Source organism: Ciconia boyciana, chromosome 11 (assembly GCF_034638445.1).
Source record: "Ciconia boyciana chromosome 11, ASM3463844v1, whole genome shotgun sequence".
In the NCBI taxonomy this organism is placed as follows: Eukaryota; Metazoa; Chordata; class Aves; order Ciconiiformes; family Ciconiidae; genus Ciconia; species Ciconia boyciana.
In genome coordinates this window covers 3,224,787-3,247,180 of record NC_132944.1, presented here as the reverse complement: position 1 = coordinate 3,247,180, position 22,394 = coordinate 3,224,787, and the positions used below count along the sequence as shown (strand labels likewise).

Here is a 22,394-nt window from a genome sequence, read left to right as displayed (position 1 = left end):
TACCAGCGTTTCATTTTTGTTCCAATTCAGGCGTGCCTGCACAGCTTCTCCTTCCACAGCACAGCTGGATTCAGCCCTGTAGTGTAGCATCCTCCTTGCATGGACAGCATAGTTGTAGCCTGCACATGGCCATAGTGTTTTTTAAAATTTACTTTGTTGTGAGGCTGCTTAACAAACTAGTACGGACTTGGCTATATTATGCAGCCATATTGCATGACCTTGCTGTGGAACTGCCTAGTGTGTAAACATTGGAAATGGAACAGATCATAAGTATGCTACTGCCGTGGTCTCAGTACCATGACAGTTCCACTTCTGCCGACATGAACAAGTGTTATTTGAAAATCATCTTTAAGGTGTGAATTTACAGTCTGTCTGTGAGTTGCAGGTTTACACAAACCAAAAGGCTTTTTGTCGGTTAGTATAGTATTCAAAGATGAGGAAATACTTCTTTCAAGAAATCTAGCCTCTATTTTAAGAGTGGTTCAATATGATTAAGTCAGTTATTTTTAGCAATATTTAGTATGTGTTCTAGTTATTACTGGGTATGAATAATACAACGCACTAAGTTACTTCACCAATACATCTGAAACCTTTGGATCAGCATTCTACAGCAATAACTTTAAATAATATCACATATACAATACACAACACTTTTCTTCTTAGTCAAACTTTGCTTCAGTCAAGGTTTATGTGTTATTTTAGCATTCATCATTGGGTACTTGAACAGTGTCTAAATTGCAGAAATGAATGGAAATCCCCTTGTGGAAAACTTAGTTTAGTATGAAGTTTAGGCTGTTTTTGATAAAAGGAAGAATTCAAAATCAAATAATTCTCATGCTTCTAACTGTATTTTATTCTATTTCAAACTCTCTTCTTTTTAGATACTTTGTTAAAAGTGATAAGTATTCTTAAGATGATTGCTTAAAAAGAATTATTGAGAATTATTATTTTTAAAGAACTTAGATTAAATAACGTTTAACAATGTTATATAACCTAAGTATAGTTTCCTCTTAATTTCTCAATGAAGTGAATTCTTTGAATAGTGATTCATGACCAAAGCATTTACCCTTTTTTAAAGTGTTTGCAATCAGGGCTGAATACTGTGTTTAATATCTCCAGTGTTCCTCAGGCTTCAAGGATGCGGAATGAGAATCTTAAGTAACTAACAGGAGTAAACAAAAAAGCTATCAGAGAAGGATTTGTTTTGTCACTGTGATATTACAGTCAAGCAGCTCTGAAATAGCAATTAGGTATCTTGAAATGATCAACTTGCTGAGAGGTTATAGAACCCTGCTACGTTTGCTAAAACTCCTGCCTCACCCTCCCCCTGAAAACCTAAAAACCAAACCAACCCCAGAGCACTGCTTTCTGGCAAATGTTATGCAAATGGAATATTTGAAGAAAAAAGACCTTAAAAACATCTCCGTTTGCATTCAGAATACTCCAGAAATTAGTTAGGGTGACCTCTCTCATCAATTCCTCAATGCAATTGAGTGTAAATATTTTGAAACTCCTCATAGGCGTTATAGCATGTGTGGGAGCAGCCAGATACCTCATTCTGAGAGCATTTGGTGATAGTGTCTTAGTCGGTAAAGAGGAACACTAATCAACACCCTCATTTTAGAAATTAGTTAACTGCACTTCCTGCATTTATTTTTTAACAAATGAGCATCTTTATTTATCATTTATAGGAAATGACATTAAGCATGCCTCAACCCCCAAACATGCCCCCAAAAAGACCTGGTAAAGTCTGGTGTCTCTAGGACACTGAAAATATGCTCTCTATTGAAAAGAGAAAGAAAGGCAATGGCTATTTTTTGTGCTTTTTCATATCATGCACAGGATGAAAAAAAGTTAACTACTTTTATTTCCAAATGCCTGAAGCTTTATATAGCACAAGTGTATGAGAAGACAGAACTTTTGATGCTCTTAAGGCATGCTACAAGAGAGCTATACAGCACAACTGGAACATGGGGATGCCCTAGCAGTCAATGACTTTCCCTTTCTGGAATGCTGGACAATTTTTAGTAGCCAAGGCCTGTCAATGCAAGCAGGCTTCATCACAGAGGAACGGTGCAGACCATCCTGCTGATCTGAATTCTATGTACATTTCGTATGCAGTTAAAAGAAATGAGTCAGTGAAAAAACAGATGCTGCTCCCAAGAGATATTGGGATTTAATGATATTTTTTCCTCTTATCAATACCTTTTTAAAAAGGTTTCCAGCTTGCCAGATTCCCAAATTTAAGTTACCAATCTACTGAAGACAATTTTTGTTTCTTATTGCTCAGACACAAAAGAACTGGTCCAGCTACTCAGTGAATTTTTTTCCCCAGAAATTGTGTTCATCATAGGGACAGAAATGTTTTTATATGAGTAATAGCTCTTGAATATTTCTGTGTATCTTATACTGTCAGCCATCTCCTTACCTTACGCTCCAGAACTAAAGTAATGGAAAACTGGTACATATTTCAAGGGAAAATCCTATATTATGAGATAACTCTCTCCTCATGTGTATTCTAGGCAACTGTTGTAACTATTGGCTATAAACGAAAACGTGCAAGTTTTATCATAAAGATAGTTTAGAGGAATTCTTGGGCTCCGAACTACCATTGTAGATGGGATTTTTCCTTTGGGCAAAGTTGGAATATTAGTATTGCCTTTCAGATAAAGATAGGCCTGGCCAAATATTTGTTGTTTTGTTAGATTTTTTTTTTTTTTTCCTTTCTGAAATATTGGAAAAGTCCTATGAAAATTACTCCTGGGATTTTGTATATCTGGACAGAAGAAATCAAGCAAGGCATAAGGTAGGTTGGTGCTATTAAATCAAAGTAAGTTCTTTAACAAGGAATATCAGATAGCCATCTATTATTTCTTTCACACCTTTAAATTTCTTGGATGATCAGGACAAGATAACTATTAGCCATTGAAATACCGGTTAGGGCGAGCAGCTCCAAAGGGTTATGCCTTAATAATGCTATTTTACACACCTCCAATTGCTCTTTGTGACGTAACTTTGTGACAGACTAAATCTCTGACTATGGTAACCTGAAAGGGTGCTTTCGTGGCCGTAATAGTCTCCTTTTACATCACTTGCAGGCAAAACTGCCCTTAGGCATTGCTGTTTCTGAGTGGAGTTGGGGATGTAAAGACACTGGGACAACCCAGAGGTCCGAGCGTGTTCTTACCTGCGTTACCACTCTTGTAGCGGCCCAGGCATTCTTCTGAGCCGCCAGGTCTCCAAGGTGTCATTGTGGTGACGGCACCATGCAGAAACAACAGGCTTTCAGGTCTACCACTGTGGAAAACTGAAGTCACCTCAGTATTCAATGCCCTGGAATTCAGAGCCCTCTTGAGGTCCGAGATGCCAATTGGAAATGGCGATAATACAGAGGTTAGAAATGGAATTAGACAAACAAGCATCCCAGCATTAAATGTATCTGAGCCTTGTACCTTTCAGAGTGTGGGTGAAGTAGGAGGCAGAGATTGCTCTTTTAATAAATTAGTTCACTGTACTGCAATTTAATGAAGTAACAGATTTACAGCTGGGAGTTGTTACCTTCTGTTGTTTCTGTAATGATGTTAAATTTGGAAGCAAAGTTGTGTAGACGTGTGGGGCACATGGGGTGGGGAGCTAGCTGTCCTCAGCGATTAACCAAGTTAAGGAGACAATTGGTAAGAAACCAGTAAAACAGTGATGCAAAATGCAATATGTTTAGCACCTTAGTTCTTGCCAGGTTGGGATTTCTCTGAATTGGGGTGCTAGTTTGTGTATTTGAATCCTGCTGTCAGAATATGCTGACTGGGAAGTGGATCCAAAGCCTCTGGTCTCTTTCCTGTCTCCTGTTGCACCATGCTGGGGGAGGTAACTTTGAGGATCTCAACTGACAAGTCCATAATCAAAGTGAATTGCACGCTCAGAAGACTGAAATCAGAGTTTGGAAATCAAAGACACTTTTTAAAAACCCACAAAGCCTTGCTCTTGGTTCACTGCCCTTCCCACAACCACACACACATACCTGCTATCTGAAATGAGCATTCGAGGGAGGCCCTAGTTATCTCAGCTAGCACTCTGCAGAGAAGAGTGATTTTTAGATAATGTTTATTTCTTTTTCGTGAGCAGACACCCTAACCTATCTGAGTGTAGTCATGGTTATACAAACAGGGAAGTACAACAGTACTTTGTGGCTGCTAGTTTGGAATCGTGCCAAGGCAACCAAGCTATTGCCTAAGTTTTGGGTTAAGGAGTTCAGGAAAGTAAGCCAGTCTCATAACAAACATTATTTCAGTCATGAAAAGCAGTCAGAGTGAGTGAAAGAATTCTTCCTCTAAGTCCCAGAAGGAACCTCAGTATGCTTTGCTCCAGCACCTGACTTTCAACATTGGCTGGCAACACAGAAACATACTACTAGTGTGGCTCCTGGACTGGGGAAGGTCCTGTTCCATTTTAACAGGGTGGTACTTGGCTAACAATTATGCCTCGGCAAATTAGCATTTAAATATGTGTAAAGTAATCTGAGCTATAGTGTTGGTCTCCAAAGGCAGCAATGAATAAACAAAACTTCAAGTATTTAGGTCCTTCTCCCCCTCAGCTTGCTATTCTTATAATGAATATACTGTATTCATCCCGTCTGTAAGTAACATTAGCAGAAGGTAGGAGAGAGACTGCCTAGCAACCCACAGAAATCCCAAAGAGAGGTGGAAAGGAAGTGATTTTCATGTAATTATTCACTTCTACAAAAGCTGTTGTCAGGTAGACACTAGAAACATAGCTGTTTTATTATTCGCCTAACCTACTTTTAATCTTCTGAGAATCACTACCATTAAAGAGAGGGAAAAAAGAGCTTAATTCAGCCATTTTCTGCCTGGCCGTTTAAGTTGTGTTTTCCTGCTCTAATGAAGGCTCTGCTTTCAGAAGCTGTGTTGTTTAAAAACCCCTGGGTAGTAAACTTCAGAAACAAACTAAGTCCTGTATCCAAAATGCAACATTTTTTTTCACCGCTTCTCCACAATACACAGCTCATATTTTGTTTTGGTTTAGTTTCCCAGTTAATGACATTTCCCATTGAGTTGAGAGAGTAACAAGATAATTTTTCTTTTCTTTTTTTCTCCTTTTTTTTTTTTCTTTTTTCCCCCCAAGAAGGCATTTGGGGACAGGGGGCAGGGGCTAAAGAGCTTATTTATTTTAGGTAACACAGTTGGTGCCAGCGTGCTTGGATCCAGCAGGTTTTTTGACTTCACTTTTCTGAACATGGGGACCCCAGCTTTGCCCTCAGCCACGATTCCTTGGAGTTGACTGAGGCTGCCTGGAGATAACTGAGGGATATTTTAGTACTATTCTTGCCATCTGGATAAGCCCAGAGGAGTTGTGTTTCACTTGTAAAACATCATGCTAAACTCTCTTTTACATTGATGACTGCCTGAACAAACAGTTGCCACCTTCAAGTAGCCTGGGGACAGGCACTTGAATAGTCTTGACTTATATCAGTGACTTATATCAAAGACTTTTCAGTGAATAGTCTTTGACTTATATCCTTATTTTTCTACATCACAGTTCTACCTTAGGTTCAATAAATGCAGTTTTGATAAAATTAGACATTGAAAGTTTTCTTTTGAATGAGTATATTTAATCGAATATGAGTATATCGGAAGTATGTTGAACTACTATTGAAAGGATATTTGTTGAGGCAGTGACTTGCAGAATGGTTTATCGTGAAGGTTGTCATATAAATTCTCAGAAGCTTTAATCTCTGCCTTTAGTTAGAGTAATATTCTACTCAGTTACTTTACTTTTTAAAGTTACATTTTAAAAAGTTACTTTAAAATTGCATTGCAATAGTCTGTTTTGCTCCCTGGTTGTTCCAAGATTTTGGTTTCAAGCGGGAAGCTGTATTTTCCTAGTCAGCAAAAAGCTTTTCATTGTGACCCCTGGGATTAACTAGTTTAATTTTGTGAAATATCTTTTTGTCTGATTTCTAAATAAATGTGCCTTTTTTTTAATTAACTCTGTTGAAAAGATTTGTAGAATTTTTTTTAAACTAAACATATGCCAACATTAGAAAATCAATCTTTTTTGCTATTTTATAGTCGTACATGAGAAACTACGCAGTTACAATAACTGTGTTAATTATGTTGGAAAACTAAAATAATAAAGTTTATTCTTCCCTGTTTGATTTTCTCTGCAAGATTCATAGGAATAAGATACAGTAGCAGTGTACTGCTAGTCAGGAAAAGAGCAGAATGCATGCAAGGAATGGATTTATTCACTTTGAATGTCTGCATCTTCTAAGTGTTTGGGTTGTTTCAGAGAATAGAAGAGTACTTTGAACTGAAATATGTATTTTTGCACAGTTGCATAGCACAGACGCTCAGCTGATTTTTGTGTTAGCTCCTATTGAAGAAAAAAATTCAGTTGATTACGAGAGAGTGACTAGAGAATAAATGAAAACTAGTTAATTTTCTTTCTCATGCCTTTGAACAGAGATTTCAGTTGATGGCAGTGAATTGTCCAGAGTATAACCTTTTGCACTTTTTGCAACGGGATCTAAAACCAATGAGCGTTCCTGCTCGGTGTGGCCTCCGGGCAGATGTAGGTGCTTTGGCCTCTTCTCCATCCATTTGACAAAGCATTCTGCATTGAAACTGAAAATATCCAAAATGAATCTCTGTCTGTCTTTTCTGGTGGGGTGTCACATGAACGTATAACATTCTTCATCTTGATTAGCATATGAGGAACATAGGAAGGGTCAAAAAAGAAAAACCAAACAACCCACACCTATACCTGTTGCCTTCCTGCAGTGTATATATATCCAGCCTTCATACAGCACTCTACTTATCATCCTGGCGCTCTCCTGCTATTGTCAACTATGCTACACCATGCCAAACATAATGGTTTGTGATGTAGTTGAACGTTCTTCATAATGAGAAAGCTGGAAAAAAAATTACTTTAATTGGAGTAAGATCAGAGGTAAAATGCTCAGTCCTCCACTACCGCCTGTTTTTCTTAGAAGACAGATTCATATATACATAAAAATGTAACTTGTAGCAGAGGAATGTAATAAACAGCAATTTAAGAAATGTTCTGGGAATGATTTTTATAGTTGCACATTACCCTACGCTGTGTCAGCACACTTCAATCAGTAGGATAATTCCTAGTTTCCTAGTCACTTCAGAAGTTCATCTTGGTGATAATATTGTCATTTACTTAAGAGGCATGGGATCTAAGACTGGAAAAAATAGTCTTGTAAATAAAAAATGGTAAAGCTCACTGCCTAGGAAACTTCAGGCTATGTGGTACTTTCCTGTGGCAGTAGAGAGTATGTGCTTTCTATTTTCTTATTATCCAAATATTATTTCGAGTAGCAGAGTCCAGTGGCCCTGGAGTCTTGCTGTTTGCTACACTGGAGCGGTTACAGTCAGGAGCCTCTGCACATGCAGGGTTTGTGCATTAGCAGGTATGTTTGCAGGAAAAACATACCGTTATATATGAACATGGCTTGTTTAGTTTAATATAGTTGAGTTATTCATGTTTGTTTCATATGTACAATTACAGCTCTCTTTACTGGTGTCAGTGTAAAACGAAGGCCTATTCATCATGAGAGGAAAGGTAGGTTCCAGTCTGACCTTGAAACAAGGTCAGAATATCTTAGTAGCATCTGTCCATCCATCTGAGTGTCCTCTGAATTGTATGTGGGGGCTCATCGCACGAGCACCTGCTGTTTTTCTGCGGGGTTATAGCAGAAAGGGCAGCCTGGTTTTCCATTTCAGCGCCTATTCGGTGAGATGCGATAGCTAGTAGCTGAAAGCAGTCTTTAATGACAAACTGATAGAAAGGAAAGACCCAGACTCTCTGAGATGAAAGGACAGGGTGAAATAGGGACTTTGGCTTTTTCCCAAAGTCATTAGAAACTGCATTTTTTTCATCATATTTTGCTCTGCATATATTTTGGGGTTTTCTACAGTTTTATGCCAGAAATTATTAGCCCTGTTCTGACCTGCTGTAGCAGTGCTTGGAGCTGTAGCTGGCATCGCCAAAGGCAGTCCCTTAAACACTCTTATCTAATTCAGGTGGCAGGAGGGGAGGAAGGAAGCCTATGTTAGGGCCATGGCTGGCAGATTTGAAATGGTCTGATGCTCCAAAAGCTTCTATTTAGTGCTCGAAATGAAACATGTTGTTAATTTCCTCATGTCTGACCAGGGGTACTCTTTAAGTGCAGGTGGTACTTCAAGATTAAGACCTAACGGTTTTAGTGTCTTACAGTCCTGTCACGTCTAAACCTATATGGTAATGAAAGAATGTACAGTACTTTTTCCCAAAAGACGAAGCTCAGGTCTTTATCCTGGCCACCCTGTGTGAGTTCCATAACTGGTTTTCAGTCGCTGTTTGCTGTCTATCATCTCTTCTTTTTTCTACACTGCATATGGATTTTGTTTTTATTTTTTTCTGATCTTGGTTTATTCCTCTCATTGTGGCCTCCTCCATGCATTGAACTTGCCTACCTTTTACAGTACGTGAAATACCCAGATAGCTTGACTGACTCCCAGGTGGCTTGGATGCAAACCGTATGTATTACAGTTTCAGAGAGATTTGTGTATGTAAAGAAACATGTGTCACCCTTTCTCTTTTTGCAGTCTTCTAAATTATATTTCACAGATTTCTTAATGTAAACCATATATATGTAACACATTTTTTATATATATATACTCTCATGTATAATGTGTGTGTGTGTATATACAGAGAGAGACTCGCATATACGCGAGCACACTCGCATGTGCTTTAGAAGCCAACTTGAAAATGGTAAACCTTACAATCTAGTACAGGTAGAGATGTTCTGTAGCTGACATGAATTTTTGACATTTTCTGCATAGTCCCTACATATCGTGAGAGACACTGGCACATGAACTTTAAGTCTGTTTGGCGACAGGTTGTTTTATTCAGGCATTCTTACTGTTCTAAATATCCGCAACTATTCTATGCCTTTGCCTTGAAATTTCATTTATTATATCCTGACAGCAAAGGCTTTCTTTTTAAAATTCTTATTTGAAACCAAAGGCAAACTGCTTTTTAAAATACAAACACTGCTGAGATTCATCAAAAAGTAATGAATAATTTAAATTAAAAGAAGACTCTAAAGTGATTGCTCATTCTCTGATAACAAAATGGGAAATAAATGACTATCAACTTTTGGAACATCATGTTTTAAAGAGTGAGTGCAGCATTTAACTGGCCTATGAGATCTCCCATATTCTCAGACAGAGTGCTTCATTATGGAATTGTCATTAACCACGCTGTAGTTAAGGATGCTTTGAGCTTTGCAGCTGAAGTGGGTGTTCAATCTCACTGTTAAGAATTAAAAAAAAAAGTGCATATTTATGAAACTACACCACTGGGATGCATATTTCAGCCTGTACTCAAACACCAATGTGAAATTAATTCCCTTGATAGAAATACTCAAGGAAGCCAAGGTAAGTGTGTGGATACAAATATTAGCAGCCCTTAGATGTTTATCGTTTCTAACAGATCTGTTAACTGTCGACTATGAGAAAGGTCATGGAAAGACAGATAAACAATATATATGTCTTGTTTAATGGAAAAATCCTCTTAGTGCTTGATTTTTCTTCTAGTTTTGTATGGAGAAACATGGATGTTGCAGCTCTTTTAGATCAGCTATTACATTGAAAACTCTCTAAACTGTCTCCTGAACCAAAGTATCACAATGATTGGTACCAGTAAGAAATCTGTGAAATGTAATTTAGAAGATTGCAAAAAGAGAAAGGGTGATGTGTGTGTTTCTTTACAGGCACAAATCTCTCTGAAACCATAATACACAGCACCTAAAGCCTATGTGTAAGTCCAGACTAGTATCAAGAACCCACAGCTACTACCTCAACATCCTGGTTGATTCTGTGAGTTCAGAGAGCAGTACCGTTGGGAGGAAATCATGACACCTCCCCTGCGACAGGTCATATACAGCTCTTAGGTCTGAGCCAGTTGTAACGACCTTGACAATACTGTTTTCCTGTTTGGTATAAAGCCCAGAGCCCTACTCAACAGCAGCTTTATTCATTCCTGCTAATTTTCTTTGTGTGTAATTAGGCATATACGTCATCATCTGGACACTGCCCACTCTTTAGAGCTTTTCTGGTTTTTTTTGTGCAAATTCTGTTGTATCTTTCAGGCCCCATGTATGGTCTTTCCTACTTAATGCCACAGTGACAATAGCACTAGCGTTACACACTTATTTTCATCTGTTGACTTAAAGTAGAGAAAACAAATCACTTTGCAATCACAGTAGATCTGTAAATCAACCGTTAGAAGGCTGCTGTTACCATGTGCAGGGTGCTGGCGAGGATGTACAGGTACCCACACAACTGAGCGCAGAGCCGGGCATTTGAGCAAGGAGTAAGTACGGGAAGTGTTGAGGTGATTTAGTGCTGCACTGGGCCATTTCTAAAAAATCGTACTCTCTTTTGTTTCCTTTTCCCGTTTTTACCATTATTTGAGCAACAGACTGAAAAATTAAACCATAGACTGCTGTTTATCCCAAGAGCTTGTCTACCCAGCCCACAGGCTTGATCCTCACAGGCAGAGGCAATGTAGGCTGACCAGGTCCTGTCTTCCTCCAGGGCCCAGGCACTGAGGTGTGAGATGCCTGGCTGGGGATTTGAACATATAACCTGCTGTGACCGTCACTTCTGAGTATCACATTTTTAACAAACCCCTCCCACTTCTGCTTAAAATGTCCTCAACATGCATTTTAGGTAGCTGGCATTTTTCCTCTCGACTAATACGCAGACACACGCACAATGAGACAGAATAGTGAAAGTTCATTAATAGCTTCTTAGCTGAGGTGTAAACAGAAGCTCTTCAGGTGACAACATAATATTTTTTAAAGCTACATATCTTTTAGGAGGGTTAGACTGAAAATAACTACTTAATTTTCCCATGTTCCCCAGACATGAAACAATTTTACACCTTTTGAGTTACATTCAGCTGTTTGTCATGACTCTAAAAGCTTTTGAAAGTGCCAGTTAAAATCAGTTTATCCTGAGAGATGTTGCGTGCAGTCACGGGATGATTCCATAGTAGCTGTGTAGTAGCGTTTGCTTTGCTTTGAGCAGTGAAGGACTTTGGGAATGAGGTATGGCCTTAAGTGGTGAACAGCATTCTCCCAATTATCTGATACGTGGAAATGATATGGACTAAAGGTGGCACAGGCTCCTTCCTGAGAGAGACTGCTGCAGGAATCCCAGTAGATCCTGATCCCTGAGGTTTCCCTATCCCAGCATAGGGAATATGTCAGTATACCTGTGCAGACCTTTTTGGGAAGGCATGAGTTCACATGACTTGTGCTGTGAAGCAGTTGGGAGCTTGCTGGACCTGCACGGTGAGTCTGCCGACTGCAAAGCACGCGTAACCATACGTGTTACATGAGGCTGTCACAGTATGTGCTGCACATTCCTTGTAAGGCAGCAGTAAGTACAGAGGCACAGCAGGAGTGAGTCTCTATATGGAGGGATTGTCTGCCCAGCTGTCTAAATATGTACTCATATTTTCTGGAATTCTGTACTGTATCTATACAGAGAATACAGAAAGTAAAGTGAAGGTACAAAGTTAGAGAAAACCCTGGAATCTAATGATAGTCCTTCACGTAAGCAATGTTTATTTTTATTCCATGCATTATGGAAATAATAAATGTCAACATGTAGCAGGTTTTCCCTAGGGTCTCTGCTGTATTCAGGTACAGCATCGAGTAAGCTCATTTCAGGACAGTTATGCAATATTTTGCTTTATCCTTTTCATTGCTTGGCCCTGTAAATATACTGCATATCGTTCAGCCCTCGATCATCACAAAAATGCCTCAGCCTTTCGAAGTGACTTATTTCTGCACTGTGTACTTCATAAACCTCAGTTATTTCGTTTTCGATGTATGGCATGCCCATCTTACTGATGTAAAGAGATATATAGTGAGACTAAAATGAGAGGCTGTCAGTCATTTGGGGATTTTCAATTTGAAGTTGGTAGACCTGGCTTTTTATACTGTGGTTTTTTACTTGTTCCATACATGGCTTTCATTCACCTTGGTTGCAACAGTGAACGCTCAGTAATTTTGTACTTCACTTCAGACACCCATTAAATGAGGACTACCCAGTTAATGAACATTTGAGAAAGGGTTGGTTTAAGTGATTTATGGACATAACGTCACATAGAAACTTTATAGCAGAGACATGAAAAGAATCTAATTCTCCAGAGCAGTATTCTGTTGTCTTCACTACAGCACATCCCTCCTCTTCCTTCTTTATCCTTCTTCGTTCATTACATGCGCTACAATCACGGCAACAAAAGAGGCAAGGGATCCTCCAGACAACAGGATCCTCTGTTTGACTAGCTCGATTCATCTCCCTGGGCAGAAAGATGAATAGTCATGTAAATGAAGATTGTGTCCTAGACCTACACACAAGAAGGTCGAAATAAGGTTACCCAGGCAGACTTAATATCTGGGTATTGCTAGCTTTTGAGACCTGGACTTTGCAAAACAGCACTTTCCAGTTTTAGTAAAAAATGTTCTTGTTTATTCTGGTTTGTGGAATTGTGTTTGCACCAACATCAGTTATCAGCAGGACACAGCAGAGACCACTGCTTGTGAGCTAATGGTGTGAATCAGGAAAGCTGCAAAGTGAAGTGTGGGAAAGCCTCAAAATGGGGATCAGGGCACGGACGGCTCTGCTGTTCCCCTTCCCACTCAGAAAATGGAAAGTGGAGAGACTCACAATCTCTCACTGTCATGCCACATTTCTACTTGGAGAAAGCAGGTAGTGCCGTAGAGTTGAGGCTTGTTTACTTTGCCTTCTGCCTTTGGGAACAGAGCTTCGTCGCAGGGGCTCATTGAACAGCCCCTTCTTCCTAGCCAGCAGGCATTATTTCTGTTCGGGAGTCAGAGCAATAGCTGTGCTGCTGTATTCTGAGCTGGTGTTTGCATTCTTCTAGTTTGCCCATACTATCGCTAATGTAGCACAAGGCCTAGCATGGCTAGAAAATGGCTGTAACATGGGTGCAAAAATGTAAGCACAGTAGATATAAAGGTTCTGTCATTTGGTATTTGGATTTTTTAAATATGAAGGTATAATAAACAAAGCTTTTGTGCTTTAATTTTAATCTTGGTTTGGCATGGAAACATTTTAAATATGAGATGAAAAAAGAAAGAAGAAACACTTAGTTCCGTCTTTTAAATTAGGGGCTAATAGAAGACTATAAAACATTTTCAGTCCCTAAATTTATGAATGCATACTGGTGAGTTGACTTAATTATCACTAACCAAAGGATTTTCGAGGCATAAAGTTTATAATGCATGAACAGGATGTTCTCTGGTACAGGTCCTTTCCTCTGGAATTTACTGATGCCAGAAACGCATCAAGCCCTGACTCATTTCAGAAAAAATGTACTCCTTTTGTCCCAGCCTTTCACCAGCTGCTGGCTCCAGAACCCTTGGTTTGCAGCTTACTGGCAGTGTTTTCTTTGTCTCTGTCCTTCAGAATTTCATTGTTCTGCAGAATCGTGCTACATTCATTCCACGTACTTGAAAAATGTTACAACTTCTAGTCTAAGCCAGACGTTGCAAATTCAGCACTCTCAGAAATAATATATAATGCTTTTGTTGCCATAAGCCAGATGGATGACACCTGGATTTGTGAGTGGTATCTACAAGAGCCCATCTCTACCCACTAGAAGTTTTAATGAGAACAGCTTCCCCTGAGGTACAGTTTATGAATGACTGAGACTGGGTGTGACTTAGACTAATAAACAATTTGTGTACCTCAACAACTTCTCCAGCCGCGAATGAGTACTGCAGTCTGATGCTAAATGTCAAATGGCCGCTAGCTGTTGGGGCAAGAATATGAAGAACTGATCTGTAATATCAACTGCATGGCTTTAAAATGTTGGCATGTCTAGGCTTGTGACAAAATACAACAGAGTTAGTCCATCTGTCATGTTTTGCCAGATACCAAAAATCTACCTGCGGTTTCTAAATTTATTTCCCTATTTGCCACTTTCTTGATCAGCTGTAGATGTTTTTGCCATTTCAGAAACCTGAAATTGAAATATTAATGGTCATCACAAATTAAACGTCACTGGTTCTCTGAGTATACAACCCAAAAGAAGCTACACTGATTCTATTACTCCATGCAGTAAATAAAATTATTTCCTCCTTCCTGTTTAAACATTAGCCATAATGTTGTGATGGAATTTCTAGATTGATGTCATATAGTGCAACAAAAACAAAGGGCTCTTCAATCTGATTCAACTTTTATCGAATACGTGAACATTTGCTTACAGAATGTGTTTCCCATAAAGTATTTGCCACTTTTTATGTTGAATCACTGTCAGATGTCACAATCTTTAGAGGAGACTTGCTTTCTTTGAAGGCAATAATATCACTTATGGCCAGAATTTTATCTGTCTTTCTAACTAGGTACACAGGACCTCCAGAGGGACGTGCTCTCTGCTCCTCTTCTCAAGCCGCTCTGGAGGTTCTCACTTCAGAGTACAGTTCTTCTTTGCCCCCATTTCCACTAGGACTTGCTGTCCAAGGAATAAGCAGACTTCTGTGGAGCTGGCGTATGCCAACAGGAGAGGCTGTTGCTCATCGAAGTTCTGTGCAATGCACTGCAACACCACCTTGTGCAAAAACTGAAATGGAAGGCAACAGCAGAGTCTACATGTGCTGATCCAGCTTCCTAGCTTCTGTTTATGCTTAAGACGACTGTGCATTTTCAGTTGACCTATGCTACTTACAGCTTTTTGGGAGCTTCCAATCTTGTTAAAGAGCCTGTCTGTCAAAAGGTTTTCTCGGTGCAGTTTTTTCCTTACCAATTGGTGAAACTTTGAGGTGTAACCAGTTGTATCTTATTCAGTATGACAGCAATGAAACTATTTAAGCCACTGATGCAAATCAAATGTGATCTTAATGTTGTACCTAAACAGAAACACTCTCAACAACTCCAGAGACTAAGGTCTCACTTGATCACATGTAAAACAAATACATCCCCTTCATATATTTATAAGTATTTGATTACTATTATTAGTATTACTAGTATTAGTCATGGAATCGTTACCTGCATTACCTCTTTCCTGGCTCAAACTTAGAGTAGCTAATGGCTACACAGCTGTTGCCTCTGGTTATCAGGCAGTGTTTTGTTACTTCTCTGACAAGTACTTTGGTTGCCCTGCTTTAACAAAAAACTTACAGAGCTCGTTTATCTCAGGAAGCCAGGAGTCAGAATTATTGGATTGGAAATAATAGTGCAGCTGTGTAGATGTGGGTTCTTCACATCGCTTTCATGGCAAAAATCCGGAGTTAAAATCACCTCCAGTAATAACACACCCAGACTCTAGTTGAATGAAATGAACTGTTTCGTTGGAGTATTTTTAAAGTAAAAAAAATTGCATGTTATATTAATGTTCTGAGATTGCTGTGAGGAGAATAATCTCGCTGTGTCAGCTCATGCTTCCATATTTTTTTTCTTTTCTCTGATTTAGAATTTAGTATTTGCATCACTTTAGGATATAAATGATGATTACCGTAATGATATTATAAAGCTACTTACTTGTTAAGCTCTACAGAACTTTTATTCGTTAATTGTACAGTGACCAGAACAACCCTGTCTTCATGTCTAATTGGGGCCATTAAGTATTGCTAAAAAAACTCCTTTCCCTGGATAATCTGTCTCTTCTCTTTCCCCAGCTTAATTTGTATATTATCTATGAATGGCATATTTTATCTGTAGAGTATTTTTTCACACTAAGTTTTTAAATTTGAATAAATAATTATCAAATGAGAATGAGATAAATGCAGATGATTCGATTTAGGTTGCAATTGCTAACGCCTCATAGTGTTAATAAAACCATTAAAGAATTTACACTGGGGGAAGTTCTTCTCCAGAAATTCTGTCTCTCATTCTACTTAGATTAGGCTGAACCTGTAAAGACCAGCTGAGTTACTCCTTGTTTCTGCCACTGGGCAGGAGAGAGGATATGCTGTGAAGCGTATCTTTTTTTAAGGTTGTGACATATAAAAGGTTTGCCAGACACTATTACCCTGTACAGTTGCCTCTGCAAATTGGCAGTCAATATGTGCATAAAGGTGATTCCTTCTTGACCTTTTTTAACCGGTCTGTCTTTTTTGTCTTCAGGTGTGGGTGGATGCCGGTACACAGATATTTTTCTCTTATGCGATCTGCTTGGGGTGCTTGACAGCCCTGGGAAGTTACAACAACTATAATAATAACTGCTACAGGTAATATCTTCCACACTATTTTTACATTTAGTTTCAGTGATGGAAATGTCCACATACTTAGCATCACTCAGAAGTACTTCCCTTTTCCTTTAGCTATTTGCATGAGTAATTGTAAGCACACCCACATGTTTTTGTAGAACAGAGATCTAGAATGTTTCTTATAATTGCATTAGAGGAACTCTTCCAAAATTTGGTGTTTTCATCCCTTTTGATCATATCTGACCCTTGCACAGCCACAAGCCACTCAGTACACACAGGTATACACAATTGCATGTATAATATACAGAATTTCATGCATGTATAATTGCATGTGCGTGCAATATTTGATTGTATAATGTATACCTGCTTTAAAAAAAAAAATCCTACCAAAAAATTGTTATTAAAACTCACCTGAGTTTGTCTATGCTCCGAATGTCACTTTTTCCCATCGTTTACTGGTTCTTAGCTAGAGCACAGTAGAAATGGATAGCATTTCATTGCTTGTCTTTATAGAAATCAGTACGAAAATTGCTAATGACTTCAGTAGGTTTTCATCTTTCCTGAATCAATGTCAAAGGATATGACTCACACAAAATCCTCATTCCATTTTACTGGCATGGGCAAGAATATGAGCACTACTTTTTTCTTCGGGCATCAGTAGTTATTGAATTAGTTTTCCTACTATTCAACAGCCTTTAATACAAGACAGTAAAGAACAGTTTGATTGTACTGACTCCATTATGATCTCCAGACAAAAGAATTAAAATTTCATTTTTCTATAAAGGAAATGATACAGTCCAAAAGCAAAAGAACCCCAAACACACCACCCCCAAAGCCCCAAAAGTGTAAGTATTTAAATTCTAAATTACAGTTTTATTTGGAGAGTTCAGGAGACATTTAGGAAATGCCATCGTCTTTCAATGTCTTAGCAACAATTTGCTCTTCTGTCAGAGAGCCACCAAACAGCAGGACCCTCCGGACAGAGAGGGAATTGGGATACTGGAAGCCACAGAGACATGGATGTATCCACCAGCTGAATGTCTGCAAAGCTACCCAGCGGCAGTTAAGGGTACTTTGCCATCTAAACATGCAAAGTAACTTAGCAGCAACATAAGTTACTCCTTGCCTGGCTATGACAGCCAAAATGCCAAATATTTTGCTGCATAAAGTAGTGTAAGTCCCCTGCAATCTTCAGTGCTGATTGACATTATTTTCAGACATAAAGATGCCCCAACAGAGGGTAATGAATGCCCCTGCAGAACAGTGGGTAATGAAAGTTTTCCCTAATTAGCATAAGTGATGCTTTAACAAAGGTGCTACTCCTCTCTCGTATTTAATTTCATTTTTATTTCTTTCCAGTTGCATCCCATCTAGAAATTATTCTGTCACTGCCTCATGGACTGCAGTAATCTTTTTACTGTGGTTTTGTAACTCATTACAAAAAGCAGGAGTTTTGATGTGTGATCAGACAGCTTATATAATTTTCCTTCTTTTCCTAGCAGCATAGCTAGTAAAAAACATCAGCAGCTCTCTTTTAAAGCTCCTGAGCAAGATGCTGCAACAGAATACTTTTCACTGAATCCAAGCTTCACAATTCCTCTAACAAAATGTTTTCACAAATTTCCTGAATAGGACAGATTTTATTGTGTCCCGAAGTATGATTCTTAAGAAATCTGAGGAAGGGAGTAGGACAGAAGTTAACTGCAGAAAGCAGCTGAGTTAAACAGGGCTGTTAACAGAGCAAGACGTACAAAGCAGCTATGGAGTGGAAAGCAGAATTAAATTTGTATTCTAACTAGCACCTAAAATAATTTAAATCAAGCTATGGATTTGCCTCTTGCAATACCCACAGCGTATTGTCTGATTGTAACATCTACTTCCACTCTTTTTGCACTCTGTTTTACTAAAATTTTTTTTCTAAGGGAATGTTGCAGTGGAAAATAATGACATGAGGTATTTGACGTGGGAAATGGGACAATCTAAACTGCATGTGGGTTTTTCTTATTAGCAACTTGATCTAATTCATTAACATTGTAAATGAATTGCAAACAAGTCACTTCACATCTTTGAATAGGAAATGAATTTTTATTGTCCTTACTTATATTTTGTTGTAATACATTAATACAGATCCTCCCTGGATTTACAACAGTGTATATAAGAAGTGACTCTTAGGAAAAGATGAAAGTAATGGCAGCACCATCAGCAGGCAATGTTTTCCCCATATAAATAAAAGAAAGGTGTGCTGATGTTTCCTCTAATTTTTAGCAAGCTAAGAATTCCTAATCCGTTCAGCCCTTCTTAAGGGACGGATTAACATCAGACAACCTCAGTAGACAGAAGAGGAAAATGTTCTTGTTCCTGCTTCATGTGCTCTGTATTTGCAGAACGGATCCCGCTCCCTGCTGGACACTGTGCGTTCCCCACCAGGGAAACGCCATTTGGTTTCACAGCACCGCTCCTTTGAACTGGAGGCTGCACCTCAGCAGGACAATTCTTACGTGTGAGCCCCATGTACAAATCAGGGTTAGCTGCCCTCTTGCCACTGTGGTGTAGAAGATAAACGGGTGATCTCACACACTGTCAACAAATGGACAAAACTTTTAAGAAATGAAGATGTGTCCTTTATCAAGCTTCTAGTCTCAGAGGAAAAGAGGAATGGGAGTTGGTCTTGAGGGGACCCATAAAGGCAAGGAAGTAACTGGAGGGATGCAAAAGGCTCTGTGGGCTCTTCTCTCTAATCAGAGAAGCTCCTTAAGGAAGGCAGAATCAATTATCAGCAGTATCCTGCCTGTCAGGCAGGGAAAGGATACGGGATGCGTGTCTTGAATTATTCATGTGATTGGCAAGACATTAATTTGGAAGAATGTGACGTTTTCATAAAAATTTGAAGTTTTCCTTTCATTTGAAATCAGTTTGGGCTTCAGTCAGGCTCTGATGCCTTCCTACCAAGGATGCTTATAAAAAATTGATGGAAAATTAGATAAACTTCATGTTCTCCTTCCAATGGTTCTTGGGCATTTGTGTTTTAAAATTCATTGCTTTTACAATCAATGGATCCAGATTCCCCTCTCAGTTTTCCTTCCCGGAGCAGAAGAAAACACTGAACTACAGGTTACACACTTCTACCTAAGAGAAAAAAACAGGAGGAGTTGAGGGGTTAGTAGAATTCCTGCAAAGATAAAGGAAGGATGGAAATTAAAATCGGGGGTGGGAGGGAGGTTATATTTTTATTAGGACAGGAAACACTGCTAGGTCCCCAGAGAACCAAGTGTTCAGTCTGTGACTGTCTAACTAGGGAAGAAAATGATGGCACTGTGGCTGTGTTATGTCAAAAGCATAGGTACCTCACTAACTGGAGGTGATGAAAATCCCCTTAGGTTCGCTTTTGCCCATTTCCTTGCAGAAATGCATATCTGTCCTGTAACTATTTTGTACCATGGCACTGTGGTTCGTGGGTCCTCCCTGTGGAGGAATGTCTGTGCTCCTCTTGTTCTCTCACAGATGATCTGGTTAGATAGGATTGTCCAGCTTAAACCTCTTGAGCCTTGCCCTAGGACCTTCTTTCAAGAGGAAGCAGCAGAAACTTCCAGGGGCTCTGAAGGTGCACAGGGAGCAATGTGTCTCCACCTCAACCATTTTTCGCATGGTTAGGAACCAGCAGCTCTCAAATGTCCTGTGCCACTCCATTCACCAGAAGAAAATACCTTGTTGTTTGGACTGCATTTGAAGCCTGGGAATTATCTAAAATATCTGCAGAAAACAGGCTGTTCCAAATGGAGGCATCATATGATTGGTGAGCCACCAGATCCATCCCACTGAAGTAGTATCTCTTTTTTCCCCCAAAGGATTAAAAAATACATCTTTCGGACATCTCTTATTGACAGAGTTTCATCACACTTAGTTTTAATTTCTCAGTGTTGAACTCACCGGTTTCTTAGGTGAGATAGGCTGGGGTGAGAATCTCTCCAGAGCTACTTCAGTGCTGAAATACCCTGAGAAGAATGGTTAGGAAGACGATCTTTTTCTTTGTTTTATTTCTCTGCAAAGCACAAAGAACTTTGTGCTCCTAGTTGCTTTCTTTAAGATTGCAGTTTTGCTTTAAAACATCCAAAGTGTATAACTAGCCTAGCGTGTGCATAACTACAGGAAGCAATTTCATATGAAAAGCAAATAAATACCAGGTTAGAATTCTGACCCTTTTCAGAATTTTCAGAAAGTATTTTAAAGGACCTATTTACTCCTGCTAATGAACAGTGTTAGAGAGAGCCCATGCATGAAAGAAGTGTGAACATCACTGGACTTCTCCAGGTCTGAGTCTTGATCTACAAATGGGAGTATTCATTCTTTTTCATTTCTGGGCAAATTTTGGCAATGTATAGAAATTTTTTACTATGAAATGGTTATGAAAACATAAAAACACTCCCAAAATAATGGCTAAAATTAACTGTAGATAAGGTGATGAGAGACAGCCAAAGCCTCCCACGGCCCAAAGGCCATAGTTCAGCTGATCGCTCTCTTTGCAGTATTGAAATGTATGCCTGCTCCCTGCCACTGAGAATGCATGTGCCTGATGCGAAGGTGAGTCAAAGTCAGTAACAGAAAGAGCTTTGAACAGATGTGGGATGCAGCGCAGGGCTCATTAGTGAAGGAATAAGATGCTGGAACTGGTCACCTCACTTTCAACTGAATAAACTGATGAGATAAAGTTACAGGATAAAAATACCAAATGAAACAAGCACCAGGACAGAGAGATTACCAAAGAAGTCTTGCCGGAATATGCGCCAGGACTTAAAAAATATGAATTGTCTCCGATTCTCAAAAAGTCACTACAAATCTGTGACAAAGATGGGAATCATTACTGAAGATGTGGATTCAGAACCTGTTAGATTTTACAGGGTCATTTCTTCTTGTAGATAGCTTGCACAAAAATTTGCTTCAGAGCTGTAGTAGGATGGGAATAAACCAGACTAAGGTATACCCTTGACAGAGCCTACAGGCTTGCCTTGTGTTTCAGTGGTTTAGAATCCTAATGTACTTGCAGGCTTCTAGGTTAGATTATTACTTTCTCAAGTACACAGCTGTCTCTTGTAGTAAACAGTCTTAAAAGACTGACTGTCATGATAAATCATTCCTACCTCATCATCTGTCAAGCCTGAAGTGCTGTCTGAAAGCAGGATGAACAACAATAGTTCACTGAGCTCTGGGGAAAGATCGCACCTTTTTGCAAGAGTATTTTCCCTTTTTTTAAAGTGATTTACTATTGTGATATGTCCAATCTGGGAAAAGAAATATTTCTTCACCTTGGCCTTGTAATTGTCATTGTTTGATGTGTAGGATACACAGGTCTGAGAGATCCGTGTCCCTGCACTGCCTTTGCCTACTTGTTAGGCACTCTTTTAGGCATATACACACTTCTTAGATTATGTATGGTGCTTTTCATTACCACAGCTTCTTAAAAAAAGTTTATAAACCAAATTGGAGTTGTATTTTGTATGGATATATATTGCCAATATACTGTAACTGGAATAGAAGATCTGAGATCTAAGATCTGACCATAGGATTTTTTTCCAGGAAACAAATTGCTACCATTTTTATATAGTTTGTAAATGAGCTCATATCCTCTGGAATACATTATTACAACTACTGTAGAAAAATTGTTCTTAACACCATTCTTACAGTATTTTTACAGGTTTTTTTAAAGATTCTATCAAAAAACAGTAAGTGAGTAGCAACAGGTTTGCAATTCAACCACTTAAAACACAAGCAAGGGTATTATGATGGTATCTTCCTGCAAATGCTTATGCCTGACTGATTTCTCTCAGGCGCAGTATCAGTTGGGAGCTTACTCTTCCTGAGCAACTCAATGTCCATTCCTGCAGCTTGGTGTTCTATTAGTCCTATGGCTCAGTATATGAAAGAAACCCAGGTTCTGGAGATCAACTGCAGTGTTTTTTATTTATATTTTCAGAGACTGCATCATGCTCTGCTGCTTGAACAGTGGCACAAGCTTTGTTGCTGGTTTTGCTATCTTTTCAGTTCTTGGATTTATGGCTTATGAACAAGGCGTGCCCATTGCAGAAGTTGCAGAATCAGGTAAGTTCCAAAAGCAGTTTTCTGAGTT

At 39.0% G+C, this 22,394-nt stretch overlaps 1 protein-coding gene across 1 annotated transcript in view; it reads left to right on the top strand.

Moving 5' to 3' along the window:
* SLC6A11 (solute carrier family 6 member 11) overlaps positions 1–22,394 on the top strand; it is a 108,972-nt gene that overhangs the window by 72,406 nt on the left and 14,172 nt on the right. Inside the window, exons 7-8 of the mRNA XM_072875710.1 lie at positions 16,191–16,294; positions 22,242–22,366. Of these exons, the coding sequence (XP_072731811.1) occupies positions 16,191–16,294; positions 22,242–22,366 (229 nt within the window). The remainder of the gene's footprint in view (positions 1–16,190; positions 16,295–22,241; positions 22,367–22,394) is intronic.